General features: G+C 36.0%; 1 protein-coding gene across 1 annotated transcript; it reads right to left on the bottom strand.

The window, feature by feature from the left end:
- Positions 1-1091: 1091 nt before the first annotated feature.
- On the bottom strand, positions 1092-20080 carry ASB17 (ankyrin repeat and SOCS box containing 17). The gene is made up of 3 exons (XM_047792419.1): positions 19543-20080; positions 3939-4218; positions 1092-1374 (listed from the first exon to the last, which is right to left on the bottom strand). Exons 1-3 carry the CDS (start codon positions 19941-19943, stop codon positions 1168-1170), a joined length of 888 nt encoding a protein of 295 aa, XP_047648375.1. The 5' UTR covers positions 19944-20080; the 3' UTR covers positions 1092-1167.
- Between the last annotated feature and the right edge of the window lie 1072 nt (positions 20081-21152).

The raw sequence follows: 21152 nt of genomic DNA, 5'->3' as shown, positions 1-21152 counted from the left end.
GTTGAAACTATTTTCTCCTATTCCATAGGTTGTCATTCTAAGAGAGTGGATCTTAAGAGTTCTCATCACAAGAGAAAAAAATTGTAGCTCTGTGTGGTGATGGGTAAGTAGACTTACTGTGATGATTATTTCACAGTGTATACATTTCTTCACTTTTTTTTTTAAAGGAATGTTCCTATGCCATATGGAAGTTCCCAGGCTAGGGGTCATGTAGGAGCTGCAGCTGCCGGCCACAGCCACAGCCACAGACACAGTAACGTGTGATCCGAGCTTTATCTGCGACTTACACCACAGCTCACAGAAGCACTGAATTCTTCATCCACTGAATGAAGCCAGGAATCATACCCGCATTTGCATGAATATTAGTCGGATTCGTTTCCACTGACTGAGCCATAATGGGAACTCCAATACATACATTTATTGAATCATTATGTTACATACACAAAATTACTTTATTGTTATATAATGCAAATATATCTCATTAAAGAAATACTGCTGGGCCAGTATTTAGAGGTATCACAAACTGAAACACCCAAGCTCCATGTTGTAACTTAAGGCTAATTACTTCCAAATATAATCCATTTCTGCCATCCTACTCCCAATACTTTAGCTGACTAATTCTTCACTTTGTATTGTTTGTGACCATGGCTGTTACAGATTTATAAATTCTTCTCTAAAGGAAAGAAGATCACATCTTAATTTTATCAATTATTCCCTATAACCAAACACAGTGCTTTATTTGAAAAATAACTCAATAAATAAATATTTGTCATTATGAATACAAAATATTATTATGAGTAAAATATTTTTTAAATTTTACTTAACTTAGGGCATACTAATAATAAAAACTTTAGATTTCATAATATTAATATGACCAGATTTTCTACAAGTAACATGAATGTTCTAAGGCCAAAAAAATTTTAAGAACAGAATAAAAGGGTAAATCTAAAATATTTTTTGAAATGTATATAATTTGTTCCATTGTATACAAAGCTAATGGGTAGAGCCATATGTTTATTTAAAAGTGATTCATTTAGGGTGTCATGTGAAAATATATTTTCTAATAGGATATTAAGTACAATAAAAATTTGTTTGAAGTTAATAGTTTATTAACTTCTAAACCATACAACAGTGAGCATCCTTGAAGAATGCAGAAAAAGATGTGCATTAGCTTTCTAAATTCAGGTAATTCTGCAGACGAGCAGGAATTAGAAGTGAAAATATTCCATTTGGGAGCATATTGTTGGTCAGTAGTTGAGCCCTGATGGTTATTCTGCAGAAATGTAGTAGTTCACATGGATCTTTGTATCTTGTTGAAGGAATGTAGTCCAGCCAATTTGAAATAATTGGACGTCTTCCTAAACTTAGCTGCGTCTAAGAAAAGGGAAATATTTTAACTTTTTGATGTTAATCATTGGATTAGTCCAAATTAAAAGCATTTTAATTTCTATTTGAATTCGTAAAATATATCTTACACTTATATAACTGTTATAATATTTTTTCTAAAACATTTTCAAATGTTTTTATTCCCATTTTATTCTCTCAATCATATATGAAGTTTAATATATCTAAGGACATAAAACATTATTTCTTACAACTATGAGTCTGTTTTTAATTTTAGACAGGTTATGCACTTAGGGTTTATGAGATTCTCCTTCTAGAGTAGTGTTGCCAATTTGACCATACACTGGAATCATCTAGGGGACTTTATAAAATATGCACGCTGAGGTTCAACTACAGAATTTCTACTTCAGTTTGTTTGGGGTTGGGCACAGACAGTATAAATCCTGAACAATCGCCAGATGATTCCAACCAATGTAGAGTAAAACTTCATAAACCATAATCACAAGAGGCCCATCCATATGAAGATAACTTTTTTTTGTCTTTTTATCTTTTCTAGGGCTGCTCATGTGGCACATGGAGATTCCCAGGCTAGGGGTCTAATTGGAGCTGTAGCCTCCAGCCTATGCCACAGCCACAGCAACTCAAGATCCGAGCTGCGTCTGGGACCTACACCACAGCTCACAGCAACACCAGATCTTTAATCCACTGAGCAGGGCCAGGGATTGAACCCTCAACCTCATGGTTCCTAGTTGGATTCGTTAACCACTGAGCCATGACGGGAACTCCACCTTTTTAAGTTTTACCTAAGTTACCACTTTTTAAAGATTTAGTTCTAGAAGTCAAATGTTATTAGATTGACTTAGAAGTAAAAGACATTGCTGCACTATGGAGGTACTTCTCTAGTAGCACCTACACTCCAAAGACTGCCTGATACTTTAACAGATGATACATAATTTCCCATAATTCAATAAACACTTATTTAAAGAATATCTCCTATATACTCAGCCTGAGCTTGGTGCTTGGAATAATTACTAGACTATGCAAAATAGGCACAGTCTCTTATTCACAGAACTGTGGTCCAGAAGTGAAGATATCTAAATATATATTTATAATAAAACTGGGAAGTGTGGAAATCAAAGTTAGGGTCATTTAAAGTGTTCTTCAAGCTGGTTTTTATGCCTTCTTTCACCTTACTGAATGCTACTTCGCTTATTAAACTATAATTAAATGGAATCTAGCTTTAACTTTACCATTCAGGCAGGTGAATTTGATCAGCTCACTCTCTCCTAGTACTTTTCTATTCTGAGTGAACCTAAGGAATAGCATTCATGGAGCTGCTTGAGAATCAGTTGTTCTATATTGATGTTCAATATGTGCAGGACTAACACTGGACCAAGGAGAAACAAATTACTGAAGATGCAAAAATTAAAATTTTTTTTTGTTTTAAAATTGGTTGCCAAAATAATTTGACCAGTGTTCTCTCCTTACAGTTGGCCCAGACATGGTTAATTGATTCACCTTGTTGAGGCTTAAAAAAATTAAAGACCTAGCAGAGTTATATCTCTTAGGAGTTTATTTCTGAAGTCCTACCTTTTAAGATAAGGGGAACTAACTGCTAGATTCCTTGGTAATTTGGTTTAAATTTATAGGGGTAGCTTTCTTTGCCTTAAGCAGACTTATTTCTTACTACTAATAGACATGATATAATTTGTTGCTGAAACTTAGTTCATTTTGACAGAGTGGACGTGCCCTCCAGAGGGTTAATCTTTTTTTTTTCCTGTAAACCTTATACAGGAGAAACTCCACATTTTTGAGATAGATATTTTCTATTGAACAAATATTTTTTAAGCCTTTATTTATATTTACATGCTTAAAATTGTTTTGGAATTTTGAAAAGAAACATAGGTTTCTTGGTACGTGATTGTACTTGTGGGGAGGAATGTAACTCTCATTTTAAAATATTCTATTGGAAAAGAGGACTTAAAATTTTAATTTGTCATGTTTCTCAGAGATATAGTAATCCTAACAAACAGGTTATTAAGTAATTAGAATTAATAATAATAGGCATACATATACTTAATACCTACTAAAGTAAACTATAAATTTAACTTTAAAAATTCATTCATATTTAGAAAACATAAAATTATGAAAAAAAGGAGCTAATGTTCCAGATAATTGGAGTTTATAAGCATATACTCAGTGACTAATTTCTCACTGGATGTGTAGATTAAAAATTAACTTTATTTGGAGTTCCTGCCATGGCGCAATGGTTAATGAATCCGACTAGGAACCATGAGGTTGCGGGTTCGATCCCTGCCCTTGCTCAGTGGGTTAAGGATCCAGCGTTGCGGAGAGCTGTGGTGTAAGTTGCAGGCGCAGCTCGGATCCGGCGTTGCCGTGGCTCTGGTGTAGGCCGGCGGCTACAGCTCCAATTAGACCCCTAGCCTGGGAACCTCCATATACCACGGGAGCAGCCTAAGAAAATGGCAAAAGACAAAACAAAACAAAAAAATTAGTTTTATTCTTGCCTAACAATTTTATCTTAAAATGGGTCAATACTTGAGCCCAAACCCAATGTACAATATTTTGCTTACCTCTATTTCTCTGATTGAAATGACAGAAAGCACTCTGGAACATAGCACTAAACATGTTTTGGCATCTTCCTGGATGTCGACCAATTCGTGATCAACCATTATTCTCACTCTTGAAGGGTAGAGTAATATTGTTAACACAATGTTGATAGGGTTTTTTTCTCTTTCTAAGATTCCATATTGCAGGAGTATTTTTAAGATATTGGATTGTCTTGTCTGAGCTACATAAAGTAGAGGTGTGATGCCACTTAATGGGCTTGGACAGTATACTGGTGTGAAAGTTCTGTGAATCAAACAAAAAGCCTTGTTGAGTATAGAATTAAGAAATGTGGAAAACACTTTGTCTTAACAGTAACAGGAAAATAATAGTATTATCTTAAATAGTAAGTATCTTAAATAACTTTACATTTATATATAATATGTCTTAAGAAGAGTTTTCCACTCAGAATCTAGGCCAACCTGGAGATTAAAAAACAAGAAAATCCTACTACACACTTAAAGCCCCTTGAAACACTTGTAAAAACAAACAAGAGATTTATAATATGAGGGAAATATTTATTTATTTATTTATTTATTTGTTTATTACTTTTTAGGGCTGCAGGTATGGCACATGGAAGTTCCCAGGCTAGGGGTCAAATCAGAGCTGCACCTGCTGGCCACAGCCACAGCCACAGCCACAACAACAGCAGATCTGAGCCATGGCAACACCAGATTCTTAACCCACTGAGGGGACCAGGGATCAAACCTGCATTTTCATGGATACTGGACAGGTTTGTTACCACAGAGCCACAATGGGAACTCCCATTGTTCTTGATCATATATCAGACTTGAGATTGAATTAAGTTTGAAGATTAGACTAAAAAGGAATAAGTGCAGCTACCTTATTTCGGTTTTGTTCACTCTAATAAAATGAGAGTTGGTATTTTTAGACTTAAGAAATGTAAATTATTATGAGGGCCATATTAAGTCCCTCAAGGACAGAATTTATTTTCCTTCTAAAGTATATATGCTGTCAAAGAGAGCACGAATTTTCCTTCTAAAGTAAGAGTCTTGAGAGTTCTCCGAAATCTTCTTTTTCCTGGAGTGCTACATGATAGCTGGACTTGAAAATTCCTCCTCCCTTATAAAATAAATGAAAATTTTATTTTTTTCTAATTGTATATTGTTCTTGCAATTGTTTAATTTAGTAGACATTTATGTTTGCTATTGATTGGTTATATATATATCAGATAGGACATGGTAGAACCAACCAAAGGGGATTTTGTATTAGTTATCAGGCCTTGATTTGGCCAACTAAACATGGCTTTTAGAATTAAAGAAAGGGAAATTTTATTCATGGTCCTTGTCTCTGGAATTCTCTTGATTGGTCTAATAAACCACTGGTATATTCTGCAGAACAGCATAAAAACTATAAATATTAATTTTGGACAAATTATACAGAGCAAGGAAAGCATTTATTCAGAAGGAACTTTAAATTTTCAAATAATTAAGATGGGAAGTTACAAGGTATAGTGCTAAACACAATGGAGATGTAAGGGTTCTTGGTACTAGGTTTTGTTCTCCTGATTAGCTGTATGACATTGGGTCAGTCAGCCTCTTTGAGTCTTAGTTTCCTTACACATTTATGCATTCATTTGCTTATTCATTCATTAACTAATTTATTTAATGTTTGCTCGCCCAGAGTGTACTTAGTACTATATTTACAGAGATGAAATCCTTGATCTCAAGATGCTTATTATAGTCTAGTAAGGGAAAAAGACAAGTAATTCAGTAAATACAATACAGGGTGGTAATTGGTACAATAGAAACATGCTTAGGATACTATAGAAGCACTGACAAGTGGGGCATTTAACCCTACCTGGAATAGTCACTGTCTGTAGGTTAACCTGGAACTAAGATTTGAGGGATTAGTGGGGTTTTGGCAAAAAAAAAAAAAAAAAATGGACAGAGGAGTTCTTTCTGAGGCACAGTGGGTTAAGAATCTGACTGCAGAGGCTTAGGTTACTGCAGAGGTGTGGATTCAATCCCTGGTCCTGCACAGGTGGTATTGCCACAGCTGCAGGTCTTAGCTGCACTGATATTTCATCCCTGGCTCGGGAACTTCCATATATCATGGTGTAGCCATAAAGTTGTTTTAAAAATTGGAAAGAATGTTTCATTTACAATCATAAACCAACATTGGAGTAGTGTTATACATGAACCAGATATATAAAATGAATATTTTATATTAGATAAGTTCTCTGGTTGAAATGTATTTCAGGGTCCTAGAGACTTCCCCCGTGGTTATTCCCTTGTCAGGAGCTCCAGAATGTATGGTTTGAAAATTGCTAGACCATCTAGTTTATTTCCAAAGCTTCATTGAGCTCTGAAATGCCAAGATTTTGTGATTAAAAAAATTGCGGTATAGGGAGTTCCCATTGTGGCTCAGGGGAAATGAATCTGACTAGTATCCATTAGGACACAGGTACTAGCATCATGAGGATACAGGTTTGATCCCCGGCCTCGCTCAGTGAGTTAAGGATCTGGCGTTGTCATGAGCTGGGGTGTGGTCACAGACGCGGCTTGGATCTGGTTTTGCTGTGGCTGTGGAGTAGACCAGTGGCTATAGCTCTGATTTGACCCCTTAGCCTTGGAACCTCCATATGCTGCAGGTGCAGCCCTAAAAGGACCAAAAAAAAAAAAATGCAGTGTAGTGCAGGATTGCATTATAGAAATTAAGACGTGGGGTTTTGTTATCACTCTGCCTGTGGTACTATATATATCCTTTTAATTCTCTCTCTCTCTATATATATATATATATGCTCTCCCCTGGAATCATCTCATCTTTTTCAGGAATACTTCGAACACATATCCCAAACCGAACTAAACTACTTCTCCGTTTCCTCTCCTGATTATTGTATTCATTTTCCCAAACTACTGCTGCATTCAACTCTTATGTTTCTTTGATTTGAATGTGTTCTTCCCCTCCATTTTCAATTCTGGAGCAAAACTTGCTCATCATATAGGACCCTGTCTAATAAGCTCTTTTAAAAAATTATTTAACATTTACTTTTAATTATATATATATGATGGAGCCATGTACAAAGTGCCATGAAGAAGATTGCCTGACTTTTCTCTTATTCCTCATGGTACTGTGTCTATAGCTCCATTAAGCCCTTATCATTTTGGACATGTTTAATGTCTGTAAGCTTTCATTTTCTTATTTTAAAAATAAATGGGTGGGCAAGATAAACTATAAAATTTTAAGCTCTGGACAATACTTTCTGTTTAGTCCACTGTTATATCCCTAAATGCCTAGAATAATACTTGGCCCATAGCAAAAACTCAAATATTCATCAGGGGATTTTTTTTACTCTTATCCTGAAAAATATTATTAATTTTCTATTTATTCTGCAGCTTTAGGCTTACTACGATTTTTAAAGAAATGCAGTCATGTAACTTTTCAAAAGCAATCTAATACATTTTGCTAACTTTTTTATTTTTTTTTTTTTAGCACCTCACCAGTGGCATTTGGAAGTTCCCAGGCTAGGGGTCAAATCGGAGCTGCAGCTGCCAGCCTACATCACAGCAATACTGGATCCCCAACCCCCTGAGCAAGGCCAGAGCTCGAACCCACACCCTCATAGATACTAGTCGGATTCGTTTCTGCTGCACCACAATAGGAACTCTTCATCTTGCTAATTTTTAAGGCAATATTTGACTTGAGTCTTGTAAATATTAGAATTCAGGGAACTTAAGGGACAAAAAAATACTATAAGTGGCCCTTGTTAAGATTTAGATATTAGGAGTTCCTGTCGTGGCTCAGCAGAAATGAATCTGACTAGCATCCATTGCTCGGTGGGTTAAGGATCCGGCCTTGCCGTGAGCTATGATGTAGGTCACAGACACGGTTCGGGTCTGGTGTTGTTGTGGCTGTGGCATAGGGCAGCAGCTACAGCTCTGATTTGACCCCTAGCCTTGGAACCTCCATACGCCGCAGGTGAGGCCCCCCCCAAAAAAGATTTATATATTAGTTGATTTTAAGATATTAAAATTGACATTACCTGTAGAATATAATTTGGACCAAAATGTTGAAAATATAACTAAAACTCAAATAGGTTTAATATGAGATTTAAAAGTCTAATCTGTACCCAATGAAATATGATTAATCCTCACATTTAAAGAGCGTGTTATTATAAACCAAAATTTGCTTAATCTGTACTGACAGTTAATTATAACAATGCTTAAATGGATGGAGTGAGGCAAGCAAAGCAAGAATCAGTTTTTAAATATGAGGTTAATGAACTGAACCCTCTGTATCTGAAAACCTGTCATATATGTGTTTATAAAATGGGACATAATATTTCCATATAGACATGCAGAGAATGATTCAATTTTGCAGCTATCATAATTATTTCTAAAATTTCCCCTACTGTTTCTCTTTTGGTTTCTAGCTGCCAACTCAATAGATGTTTCTTCATAATAATTTTATCTCTGATATTTGATACAGTTGGCTTTCTTGAGATGTTTTCCCATGATTCAGTGGGACCATTCTCTTCAGGTTATGCATTTACCTCTCTATTCATTCTCAACCCTCTTTCACTGGTTCCTCTTCCTCTTCCCTCAACATCTAAGTAAAATAGATGTGGCCTTTTAACTGATTTTAATTTTACTGTTCTCAAGCAATTTCATCTATTACCATAACATCAACTACTGTCTTTTAATTTATTAAAAATAGTATTGAATGCATAATATATTCAAGATACTATTTTGGGTACTTGGGATATATTGAGTGAACAAAACAAAGGTACCTGCTTTCTTGATAATATAGTAGTTAGGGGTAACAGACAATACAGAATGAACACAGCAAACAAGCAAATTTTATCATGTGTTAGAACGTTTGATAAGTATTGTGGGAAAAAGAGGAAGCAGGGTAGGATGAGAAGCATGGAAATGCTGGGAAGGTGCAATGAGGGCATTTTTCAGTCGGGTTTTTTTTTAATTGAAGTGTCGTTGATAGGCAATATTATATTGGTTTCAGGTATACAACATAGTGGTGTGATAATTATGTACATTTCGAATTGATCACTGTGATTAACCATTGATCACACTATTCAGAGTTGTTACAATATTATTGACTATTTTCCCTATGCTGTGCATTACATTCCCGTGACTTTTTTATTTTATAACTTGAAGTTAGTATCTCTTAATTCCCTTCATCTATTTCTCCCAATTCCTTACCATCCCTGCCCTGAAACCAACAGTTTTTGTTTGTATATATGAGTCAGTTTACTTTTTGTTTTGTTTGATCATTTGTTTTGTTCTTTAGATTACACATACAACTGAAATACAGTATTTGTTTTTCTCTTACTTATTTCACTTAGAATAATGCCCTCTAAGTCTGTCCATGTTGTCACAAATGAAAAGATTTTATCTTTTTTTTTGGCTGAGTAATAATCCATTTTATATATGATTACACACACACACACACACATACACATACACACACACCACTTCTTTATCCATTCATCTACTTATGAACATTTAAGTTGCTTCTATATCTTGGCTATTGTGAGTAATGCTGCAATAAGCATAGGGTGCATATATCTTTTTTAATCAGTATTTTAATTTTATTTGGTTAAATACCCAGAAGTGGAATCACTGGATCATATGGTAACTCTATTTTTAATTTTTTGAGAAACCAAAATACTGTTTTCCATAGTGGCTCTGCCAATTTACATTCTACCAACAGTGCATAAGTATTCCTTTTTCTCTATATCTTTGCTAACACTTACTTGTTGTCTTTTTGGTAATAGGTGTTGTGACAGGTGGGAGGTAATATTTCATTGTGATTTTGATTTACATTTCTCTGATGATTAGTGATGAAAAGTGGCTATTGACATGTCTATAAACCATCTGTATGTCTTCCTTGGGAAAATTGTCTATTAAGGCCCTCTGTCCCTTTTTAATTGGGTTTTTATAATATTGAGTTGTGTGAGTTCTTTATACATTTTGGATACTAACTACTGGTTGGATATATTATTTGCACATATCATCCTCAACCCAGTAGATTGCCTTTTCACTTTTTAAATAGTTTCCTTTACTATCCAAAAGCTTTTTGTTTTGAAGTCCACTTTTTTGTTTTTGTTGATCTTGCCTGAGGATATATATCCAAAGAAATATTAAGATTGATGCAGAAGAGAGTACTGCCTCTCTCTCTCTCTCTATATATATATATATATATATGTGTGTGTATATGTTTTTTGGGTTTTTTTTTTTTTTTTTGCTTTTTAGGGCTGTGCTGTGGTATATGGGAATTCCCAGGCTAGGAATCAAATAAGAGCTGCAACTGCTGGCCACAGCCACAGCCACAGCCACAGCCAAAGCCACAGCAATGTGGGATCTGAGCTGCAGCTGCAACCTACACTGCAGTTCACAGCAATGGTGGATCCTTAAACCACTGAGTGAGGCCAAGGATTGAACATGAGTCCTCATGGATACTAGTCAGGTTTGTAACCCACTGAGCCACAATTGGAACTCCCATCTATGTTTTTTTCTAGAAGTTTTTATGGTTTCAGGTCTCATATTTAAGTATTTAATCCATTTGAGTTTATTTTTGTATATGGTACAAGAAAGTAGTCCAGTTTGATTCTCTTGTGTGTAGCTGTCCAGTTTTCCCAACACCATTTAATGAAAAGGCTGTTCTTTTCCCTATTTTATATTCTTGCCTCCTTTGTTATAGATTGACCATATACACATGAGTTTATTTCTGGATCTCTATTCTGTTCTGTTGATCTATATGGTTTTTTTTTGTGCCAGTACTGTACAGTTTTTTTGTTTTTGTTGTTCTTGTTGTTTTTGTTTTGTTTTTTGCTTTTTAGGATCACAGCTGAGTATTATGGAAATTCCCAGGATAGGGGTCAAATTAGAGCTACAGCTGCCGGCCTCCACCACAGCCACAGCAATGCAGGATCCAAGCTGTGTCTGCGACCCACACTGTAGCTCATGGCAACGCCGGATCCCCAACCTACTGAGTGAGACCAGGGATCAAACCTGCATCTTCACAGGTACCAGTTGGATTTGTTTCCCCTGCACCACAACAGGAACTCCCAGTACTCTACAATTTTGATTACTATAGCTTTGTAGTATAGTTTGAAATTACAGAGCATGATAACTCTAGCTTGGGTCTTCTTTCTAAAGGTTACTTTGGCTATTTGTGGTTTTTTATGTTTCCTTATAAATTTTTAGGATTATTGGTTCCAGTTTCATGAAAAATACTATTGTTATTTTTATAGGGATTCCAATGAATCTGTAGATTGTTCTGGGTAGTATGGACATTTTAACAGTATTAATTCTTTGAATCCATGAGCATGGTATATCTTTCCATCTATTTATGTTGCCTTCATTTTCTTTCATCACTATCTTACAGTTTTCAGAGTGCAAGTCTTTCACCTCCTTGGTTAAATTTACTGAGATATTTTATTCTTTTGATGCAATTGTAAATGGAATTGTTTTCTTAATTTCTCTTTCTGATAGATACTAGTGTATAGATATGCAACAGATTTCTTCATATTGATTTTGTATCCTACAGCTTTACTGAATCTGTTTATTAGTTTGAAATAATTTTTTGGTGGAGTCTTTAGGGTTTTCTCTGTATAGTATCATGTCATCTGCAAATAGGGACAGTTTTACTTTTTTATTTCTAATTTTTCCAATTTTATCTCTTTTTCTTTTCTGATTGCTTAGCTAGGACTTCCAATACTGTATTGAATAAAAGTGGTGATAGTTGATATCCTTATCTTGTTCCTGATCTTAGACGAAAAGTTTTCAAGTTTTCATCATTGGATAATATGTTATTAATGAGTTTTTCATATATAGCCTTTATTATGTTGAGGTATGTTCCCTCTAAACCCACTTTGTTCAGAGTTTATATCATAAATACATGCTGAATTTTGTCAAATGCTTTTTATGTCTTTATTGAGATAGATATTTATTTTTATTCTTTGTTTTGTTAATGTGGTATATAAGGTTGATTGATTTACGGCCATTGAACCATTCTTGCATCAATAAATTCTACTTGAACATCATGTATGATCCTTTTAATGTGTTGTTGAATTTAGTTTGCTAGTATTTTGTTGAGGATTTTTGTACCTATGTTCAACAGGGATATTGGCATGTAATTTATCTTCCTTTCTTTTCATAATGCCTTTATCTGCTTTTAATATCAAAGAAATGCTGGCCTCATAGAATAAGTTTGGGAGCATTCCTTCCACTTCAGTTTTTTCTATGATTTGAGAAGGATTAAGCCTTCTTTGAATGTTTGGCAGAATTCACCAGTGAAGCTGCCTGGTTCTGAACTTTTGGCATTTTCCAATTGGAAATTTTAAATAGGATGTTAGGAGAGGGCCCTACTGAAAGGTGACTTTGGATAAAGAAGAAGGAGATGAAGAAATTAGCCATTTGAATATTTAAGAACTCTAAGGCAAGAAAGTGTGTCTGGAGTGGTGAAGGAGGAGTAAGGGAACAAGTATGGCTAAAAGAGTGAAAAGGGTGAAGAGTAGTAGGAAATGAAAACAGAAGTAATGGGATGTCACATCATGTAAAGCATTGTAGATTACTGTAAGAATTTCATCTTTCACTCTAAATGGAATGAAGGAGCCATGGATATTTTGAGTAAAAAAGCAGCAGGGTCTCACCTTTATTGAGAATTTGTTATAAGTCAGAAAGAAAGAAATCACTTAGCTTAGTACAGGGTGATAACAGTGGATATGATCTAATTCTGAATATTGTTTGAAGGTAGACTCAACAAAAATTCTGACAAATTAAGATGTGGAAGGTAAAAGACATCAAAGATGACACTGTATACTAGCCACTTACTGCCCATCTCTAGTTGGATATCCCTTAGGCAATGCAAACTCATGTCAAAACTCACTTTTTGGTCTCATGTAATAATTTTGATAGGTTTGTGGCATGTCCATTGTGGTAGATTGAATAATGGCCTCTTAATGTGGCAAAAGGGATTTTGCAGCTATAATTAGAGTAAGGATCTTGAGGTGGGAGATTATGCAGATGGGCCCTGTATAATCACAGAGTCCTTAGAGGAGGTGTCATAGAATGATAGAAGCAGAGCCAGTGGAAGAACTGACTACAGTATTGGCTTTGAAGACAGAGGAAGGAATGTAGGCAGCCTCTAGAAGCTGGCAAAGACAAGGAAACAGATTCTCCCCTAAAGCCTATGGAAGGAACCAGCCCTGTGACCTCTTGATTTTAGCCCTTGTAGCCTCATTTTGGACTTTTGACTTTCAGAGCTATAAAATAATAAATTTGTATTGTTTTAAGCCATTACATTTGTGGAGGTTTATTACAGCAGCATAAGGAAACTAATACAATCATTATCCAGTATCAAAATTTAGGAATCTGAAGATTATTTCTTCTTTCTCTTTCTTTAGTTCTAATCACCTACTGTAATTTCTGGTTATTCTATTCAGTAACATCTCTTCTTTTCCTCATTGCTATTGTTTTAGTTTCAGTGCTCATTATAATTTACCTGGACAGTTGTGATATCAAAGGATAGCTAAGGGTTGGAGAAAATGGTGGTAGAACAGAACTAGTTCCCCCCAAAAAAACTGTTATAAATACACATATAATCTTAGCATACTGGGTATGCTATGCAAATTCAGCTTCAAGCAACTCCTCTAAACACCTCCCTCTTTTCAATCAGTTTGCTTCCCTCAACTCCTCCTCTGCAGAAATTCTGGAGCTGCCATTGTACCTGGAGAATCTGAACAGTCTACTGATTGGGCTCCCTGCCTCTAGCTACTGCCTCCTTTCCCATAGACCAGACTTCAAATGGTAGCTAATGAATCTTTTCATACTACAATTTTGACCTTCACTGATTGGGCATGACCTATGGTGTAAATTTCAAATTCCTTAGTATGGGCTACAAAGTCCTTCAAGTCTTCCCTTATAGGTCTTATCTCTCACTATGACCTGATTTCCATCTCACTGTCTAGCAATGCAATTGCTGAATTACCTGTAGTCACTGCTTACATGTTTATGTCTTCCTCGACTTTAGTCAGCCTTTCTTTGCCCAGATTACATTTCTTCAAGGGAAAGACAGGGAAACCTCCTTTTCATCTTTTCAAAATCAATTTAATACATCAGTTCTTCTAAATAAAGAGCCTTCTCAGATGCCTCTTCTCCCTAATAGAGTTATCAGTGTCCTCTACCTATACATACCTCTATTTTTGCTGTGAGCCACATGGGAAGTCCATACCTCTATTTTTGAACTTAGAGTGTAACTATAACTTTTTTATGGATCACTTATTAGTGTATGAGTGCTCCAAAATCAGGAAATATGTCTAATTTGTTTTTGTATCTTCAACAAATAACATAGTGCCTGGTACTTAGAAAATGCTTAATAAATGATTATTGTTATTTTAACTGAATGGCATCATCTCCCTTTAACAATCTGTCCATAGTAACATTTATTATTGCCACTTATTGATAAACTTAAGTTCCTTTCCATCATTAATTCTATCTCCTCTCCTCCAGAGACCTATTTAGACATTTCATTGTTATAATAGGGAAATTATCAGACTGGAGTGTATACAGGGGAAAGTGACCTAAGAATAATGTTGCTATAGAAATAAAAAATAACAGATAATAGGAAATTTAAGATTTTCATTATGGGAACATCATAACTGTAATTGAATTTTTGAGTGGTTTTCATATAGGAGAGAGGATAAATGAACTTTGTTCTCTATATCTTTGGGGGCAGAGTTGTAGAAATGGAGACAGATTTCAGTGCACCATGAGAAAGAAAAGTCTAATATAACTGTATAAAATTCATTTTCCTACCCAGCTTGATCTTGGACTTCCCATGTGGCTCGCAGTATAACCAGCTTGATCTTGATTAAGAACTTAATATGTATCTGCTTATTCTAGGCACTGAGAACTCAAAGTTGAAGTAGTCAAAAGTTCCCCCTTTCATGGAGCTTACTTTTAGCAAGAGTAGATAGAAAACAAACCAATATGTGATGGGAATAAAGTATTAAGGGGGAGAATGATATGAGACTGGATGTGGGGACAGACCACATGGGAGTTATTAAAAATTGGTATTGAGTTTGAATTTTACTCCATATGTAGTGAGAAAACTTTGGAGGATTTTAAACATGGGTGTTATGACCTATTTTACGTTTTAACAAGGTAACTCTCAGGCTTCTGAGTCAAGTATAGATTATAAGAGGGAAGAATGGAAGCTGGAAGACTCAGAGTTTATCGAAGTTGTCTGGGCAAAAGGTGATGATGGCTTCATTTAGGTTAGAAATGAAGAAGGTGAAAAGTATAACTAATTCGGATATGTTTTAGAAATAAAGTCAAAAGGATCTGCTGATGAGTTGTGAAGGATAGAGAAGAATCAAGAAGAAATCCTAGATTTCTGGCTTGAGCAATAGAAACTCTTAATCAAATGAATTAAGGGAGATGGAGCAGGTTGGCAGGAAGAGGGTAATTTAGATCAATATATGTTTTGGGAGTTCCTGCCCTGGCTCAGTGGGCTAAGAACCTGACATAGTCTCTGTGATGATGCAGGTTCAATCCCTGGCCTCGCTCAGAGGGTTAAGGATCTGGTATTGCCATGAGCTTGCTGTAGGTGGCAGACGTGGCTCAGATCTGGCGTTGATGTGTCTGTGGTGTAGGCCAGCAGCTGCAGCTCCGATCCAACCACTAGGCTGGAAACTTCCATATGCAGCAGATGTAGCCCTAAAAAAAAAAAAGAAACAAAGGAAAAAAGTTTTTGTTTTGTTTCTGTTAAATTTGAGATGCTCTATGGGGATGTTGAGCAGATGGCCTAATGTAAGAGGAGTCTGAAGCCCAGAGGAGAGGTCAGGGCTGGAGGGAAAGATGTTATTGGCATATCATAGTATTTAAAATCGTGGGACTGGGTAAAATCTTTGCGGGAAAATGGATAACTAGGAAGAGAAGAGTCTCTGGCAAAGGAATGGTTTACTTCAGGAAATAGTTAGCTCAGTACTGCTAGAGTTGTTCCAACACAGACCAGATGAGCAGCAGCCAGAGATATTCTATAGGAGTTGCTGAGATATTCTATAGGAAGAGGTGTTGGGGGAGGTTTGCTAATGCTTCCTAGGTTCCATCAGAATTTCAACTCCTGTGGCTCTGAAAGACCCAAAAGATGTTGTGGTGTTTAGAATTGGCCTGTAATGTGTTTTACTTTGTGGATGCATCTAAGTCAAAATGTATTAATTTAAAACAGTTTATTACTTAAGACAGTTGTTAATGGTACTCTATCATGTCCACTATGTTCCTCTTTTTTCAATTTTCCTTCCTTTCCTTTCAGTTTTTCCCTCTTGTGCCCACCTCATTAAATTTTGAAAAACGTATCTTCTCTTCCTCTCTTGTACCTCTTTTTTCTTTACCATAGTCCTGCCGGGGATACACACAGGCATTACTTAGCCCAGCTAGTGACAGTTAGAAGCTGCTGATATCTGCCATAGTTGCATATTCCATAGTCCTTAAAACATCCAAAAAGTGCTATCTTGGAGTTTTATTTATTGATATTCCAGACTTTATATATCAGTTATGTACTTTGGTTATCATTAAAGAAATTAGTAGTTCTCCAACTCCTCAGTGCTAAATGAATAGAGAACCCGGAAATAAACCCTGACACCTATGGTCAATTAATCTTTGACAAGGGAGGCAAGAACATCAAATGGGAAAAAGAAAGTCTATTCAGCAAGCATTGCTGGGAAACCTGGACAGCTGCATGCAAAGCAATGAAACTAGAACACACCCTCACACCATGCACAAAAATAAACTCCAAATGGCTGAAAGACTTAAATATACGACAGGACACCATCAAACTCCTAGAAGAAAACATAGGCAAAACACTCTCGGACATCAACATCATGAATATTTTCTCAGGTCAGTCTCCCAAAGCAATCGAAATAAGAGCAAAAATAAACCCATGGGACCTCATCAAACTGAAAAGCTTTGGCACAGCAAAGGAAACCCAAAAGAAAACAAAAAGACAACTTACAGAATGGGAGAAAACAGTTTCAAATGATGCAACGGACAAGGGCTTAATCTCTAGAATATATAAACAACTTATACAACCCAACAGCAAAAAAGCCAATCAATCAATGGAAAAATGGGCAAAAGACCTGAATAGACATTTCTCCAAAGAAGATATACAGATGGCCAGCAAACACATGAAAAAATGCTCAACATCGCTGATTATAAGAGAAATGCAAATCAAAACTACCATGAGATACCACCTCACACCAGTCAGAATGGCCATCATTAATAAATCCACAAATAACAAGTGCTGGAGGGGCTGTGGAGAAGAGGGAACCCTCCTACACTGTTGGTGGGAATGTCAACTGGTACAGCCACTATGGAGAACAGTTTGGAGATACCTTAGAAATCTATACATAGAACTTCCAGATGACCCCGCAATCCCACTCTTGGGCATCTATCCGGACAAAACTCTACTTAAAAGAGACACATGCACCCGCATGTTCATTGCAGCACTATTCACAATAGCCAAGACATGGAAACAACCCAAATGTCCATCAACAGATGATTGGATTTGGAAGAAGTGGTATATATACCCAATGGAATACTACTCAGCCATAAAAAAGAATGACATAATGCCATTTGCAGCAACATGGATGGAGCTAGAGAATCTCATACTGAGTGAAATGAGCCAGAAAGACAAAGACAAATACCATATGATATCACTTATAACCGGAATCTAATATCCAGCACAAATGAACATCTCCTCAGAAAAGAAAATCATGGACTTGGAGAAAAGACTTGTGGCTGCCTGATGGGAGGGGGAGGGAGTGGGAGGGATTGGGAGCTTGGGCTTCTCAGACACAACTTAGAATAGATTTACAAGGAGATCCTGCTGAATAGCATTGAGAACTTTGTCTAGATACTCATGTTGCAACAGAAGAAAGGGTGGGGGAAAATGTAATTGTAATGTATACATGTAAGGATAACCTGACCCCCTTGCTGTACAGTGGGAAAAAAATAATAATAAATAATTAAAAAAAAAGAAAAGAAAACAACTCTGTTTCAGGCAAAATCTAAATTGATTTAGTCTTTTTTTTTTTTTTTTTGCCTTTTTGCCATTTCTTGGGCCGCTTCCGCGGCATGTGGAGGTTCCCAGGCTAGGGGTCTAATCAGAGCTGTAGCTGCCAGCCTACGCCAGAGCCACAGCATCACAGGATCCGAGCCGTGTCTGCAACCTACACCACAGCTCACGTAGCAATGCGAGATCTGAGCCACCTCTGCAACCTACACCATAGCTCATGGCAACGCCGGATCGTTAACCCACTGAGCAAGGGCAGGGATCAAACCTGCAACCTCATGGTTTCTAGTCGGATTCGTTAACCACTGTGCCACGACGGGAACTCCTAAATTGATTTAGTCTTAAACTGATCTTAGCTGTCTTGTTTTTCATTACACATGTGGTTCTATCATTATGCCCGGTACAAGTTCCTCTTACATAGTAAGGTGATAAATATTTTGCTGAATGAGTGAACAAATGCACATCTGTTCTAATCAAACTAATACCTAAAAGCAAAAAGTAAATTGGAGTTAGTGCAAACTAAGTAACTCTGAAATCTGTATTACGGAAGTTCCTTTGTGGCCTAGTGGGTTAAGGATCCAGCATTATCACTGCTGTGGCGTGAGTCCGATCCTTGGCCCTGGAACTTCTGCATGCTGTGAGCATGACCAAAAAAATCTGTAATATGACTTCAAAGAGGTCATATTGGATATTTTATTCTGATAAGATCCTCAGTAGTATTTATTTGTTGGAGTGACATGTTCAGACTATGTGAAAGTTTGGTTCTATAACAGATTGAATCGGGTATTTGACTTTCACTGAGTTTAGTTCTGGAGAATTTGGAGTCAAATTTATCAATTTATACATTTTTTTTCAGATGCTTATGGAAGTTCCAGGGCTAGGCATCAAATCAGAACTACAGCTGCTGGCCTACTCCACAGCCACAGCAATGCCGGATCCAAGCTGCATCTGTAACCTACACTGTGGCTTGCAGGAATCCTGGATACCTAACCCACTGAGCAAGGCCAGGGATCAAACCCGCATCCTCACGTACACTGTGTTGGGTTCTTAACCCACTCGGCCACAATAAGAACTCCAATATTTAACATAAACATAGAGAACTATTATGTTTAACAAGTATTATTAAGTGAATATGTGTATATATCCTGAATTATACTTCAAAAGTCAATTTATATATGTTACTACAGGTATACGTTCTCAGTGTTCTCAAAAAGAAGAGATCACAGTATTACACAAAAATAATGTCTTTGTCTAACATTGCATCACCTTGAACACTAACATGTAAGCTTTATAGAGCAAACCACTAGTAATCTATTGGTACCTAATAATGTATATATAGGTGAAATTTTACTGCATTAAGTAATGAAGGAATGAACAAATGAATGCACAACCAAGTCAGGATTTCTTATCCATATATATTACTATGTATATACATTTTAGGGAAAAAAAAGCTGTATAGTATCCTAAAGAGAAAATGTCTCCTTTTACGATGAAAACGTATATGATTATTACCTCCATATCAGTGCCAGGTTACAACTTCTGTCTTGAACATAGTCTTTTGTCTTCTTGAGAAGTAATTCCACAAAGTCAGGATTACCTTTTCTGGCAAAAACCCAGTACAGAATTGTATTCACACATATTTCAGTAAATTCAAGATTAAAATTGAGTTCGAATCGGTATCCTGATTTTTCCACAAATGCAATATAATCTGTGAGCAGTATGTCAAACCCATCCAAGTCGACGTACCTCAGAATTTTTGCCAGTGTTCTGTAAATCCTGGGTTCATAGCAGTGATATCCCCACTGCCCCAAAAACTGCAGGGATGGTCTTTTAACAATTTTGTCAATGAGATTGCAGAATATATTGCTTCTTGGACAAGAGGTCTTACGACATAATTTAGATGATTTACTCATTGCTGCTTAAAGCACCAATATAGAAATAAAATCACAGGAAGTCATACTGTAATCCTTCAGTTACATATTTTGATAATGATAGGCTTTACTCCATAAACAGAAAGTGCCCTTTAAACTGTAGCCAGAAAAAAAAATATCATGTGAAATATTACCATCAAGTACTGAATGACATCATAATAGATGGAGATCTGTCATCAGCACAGGTCAGAAACTTGGGATATTTTGGGTAACTGGTGACCTTTGAGAAAGACATATTGGACAGAAATGGCATGTGTGAGAGCTAAGATATAATATATTTAACTTTCTAAGTAATCAGCTCAAGCTTGTATGTATGTTTATCACGTGCTAAAAGCATAGTCTATACATTAAACAACATATTAATCAGATTGCTGATCCTTTTTAGGCTGTCATATGACAAAGAGATAATGATAGAGTGAAAAAGTTCAAGTACTGTTGTTCTCATGTTCTGTATGAGAACTGCATATTCTTACTTAATCCTCATAGGATATTTTCCCTGTTTTATAACTGAGGAAACTATGACTTAGATAGATTAAGAGACCTGGCAATAGATACTGTATTAATTCTCAGAGAGAAAAGATGTCATACAATATAAAGCAAAATTTGGAAACTTTCTTTCAGAACTGTAAGTCTTATAGAGTATTCATCTCTTTATTAGGCAGAATGTATACAGTTGGGGCACTAAAGGCGCTTCAAGCTTACTGTGGGATCCTTGTTTCAGTAAAATAGAGCAGAAATATATTAAGGTTGTTTTAATATTATTTACTAGTTAATTTTTAGCCACCTTTCTGTTAAATTTAACAACCTTGAGTATATTTATTAGCAATTTTAAAGGTAATTGTTTTCTTTTTCCTTTTTCATTTTTTCTTTACATAACATAAATGATGACTCTTTAGTAAAGAGAAATTATAACTTTAGGCTTACTATAATATACTTCAACTAATATTGTATTTTATAAAACCTAAACTCTCTTTTAGCATGAAAACCTGGTAACTCTGTCATCTTTTTGAAAACTAAGAGTTTTATTTTCCTCTACTTTCTTTTCTTTACCTCAAAAATATGTTTTAACATTGAATTTTTTTGTTCGTTTTGTTTAGTGTCGCACCTGTGGCATATGGAGGTTCCTAGGCTAATAGTCAAATCAGAGCTGCAGCTTCTGGCCACAACCACAGCCACAGCAATGTGGGATCC

The sequence above is a fragment of the Phacochoerus africanus genome, chromosome 8 (assembly GCF_016906955.1).
Source record: "Phacochoerus africanus isolate WHEZ1 chromosome 8, ROS_Pafr_v1, whole genome shotgun sequence".
Taxonomy (NCBI): Eukaryota; Metazoa; Chordata; class Mammalia; order Artiodactyla; family Suidae; genus Phacochoerus; species Phacochoerus africanus.
The sequence above is the reverse complement of the archived record's forward strand: the minus strand, read 5'-3'. Positions and strand labels throughout refer to the sequence as shown.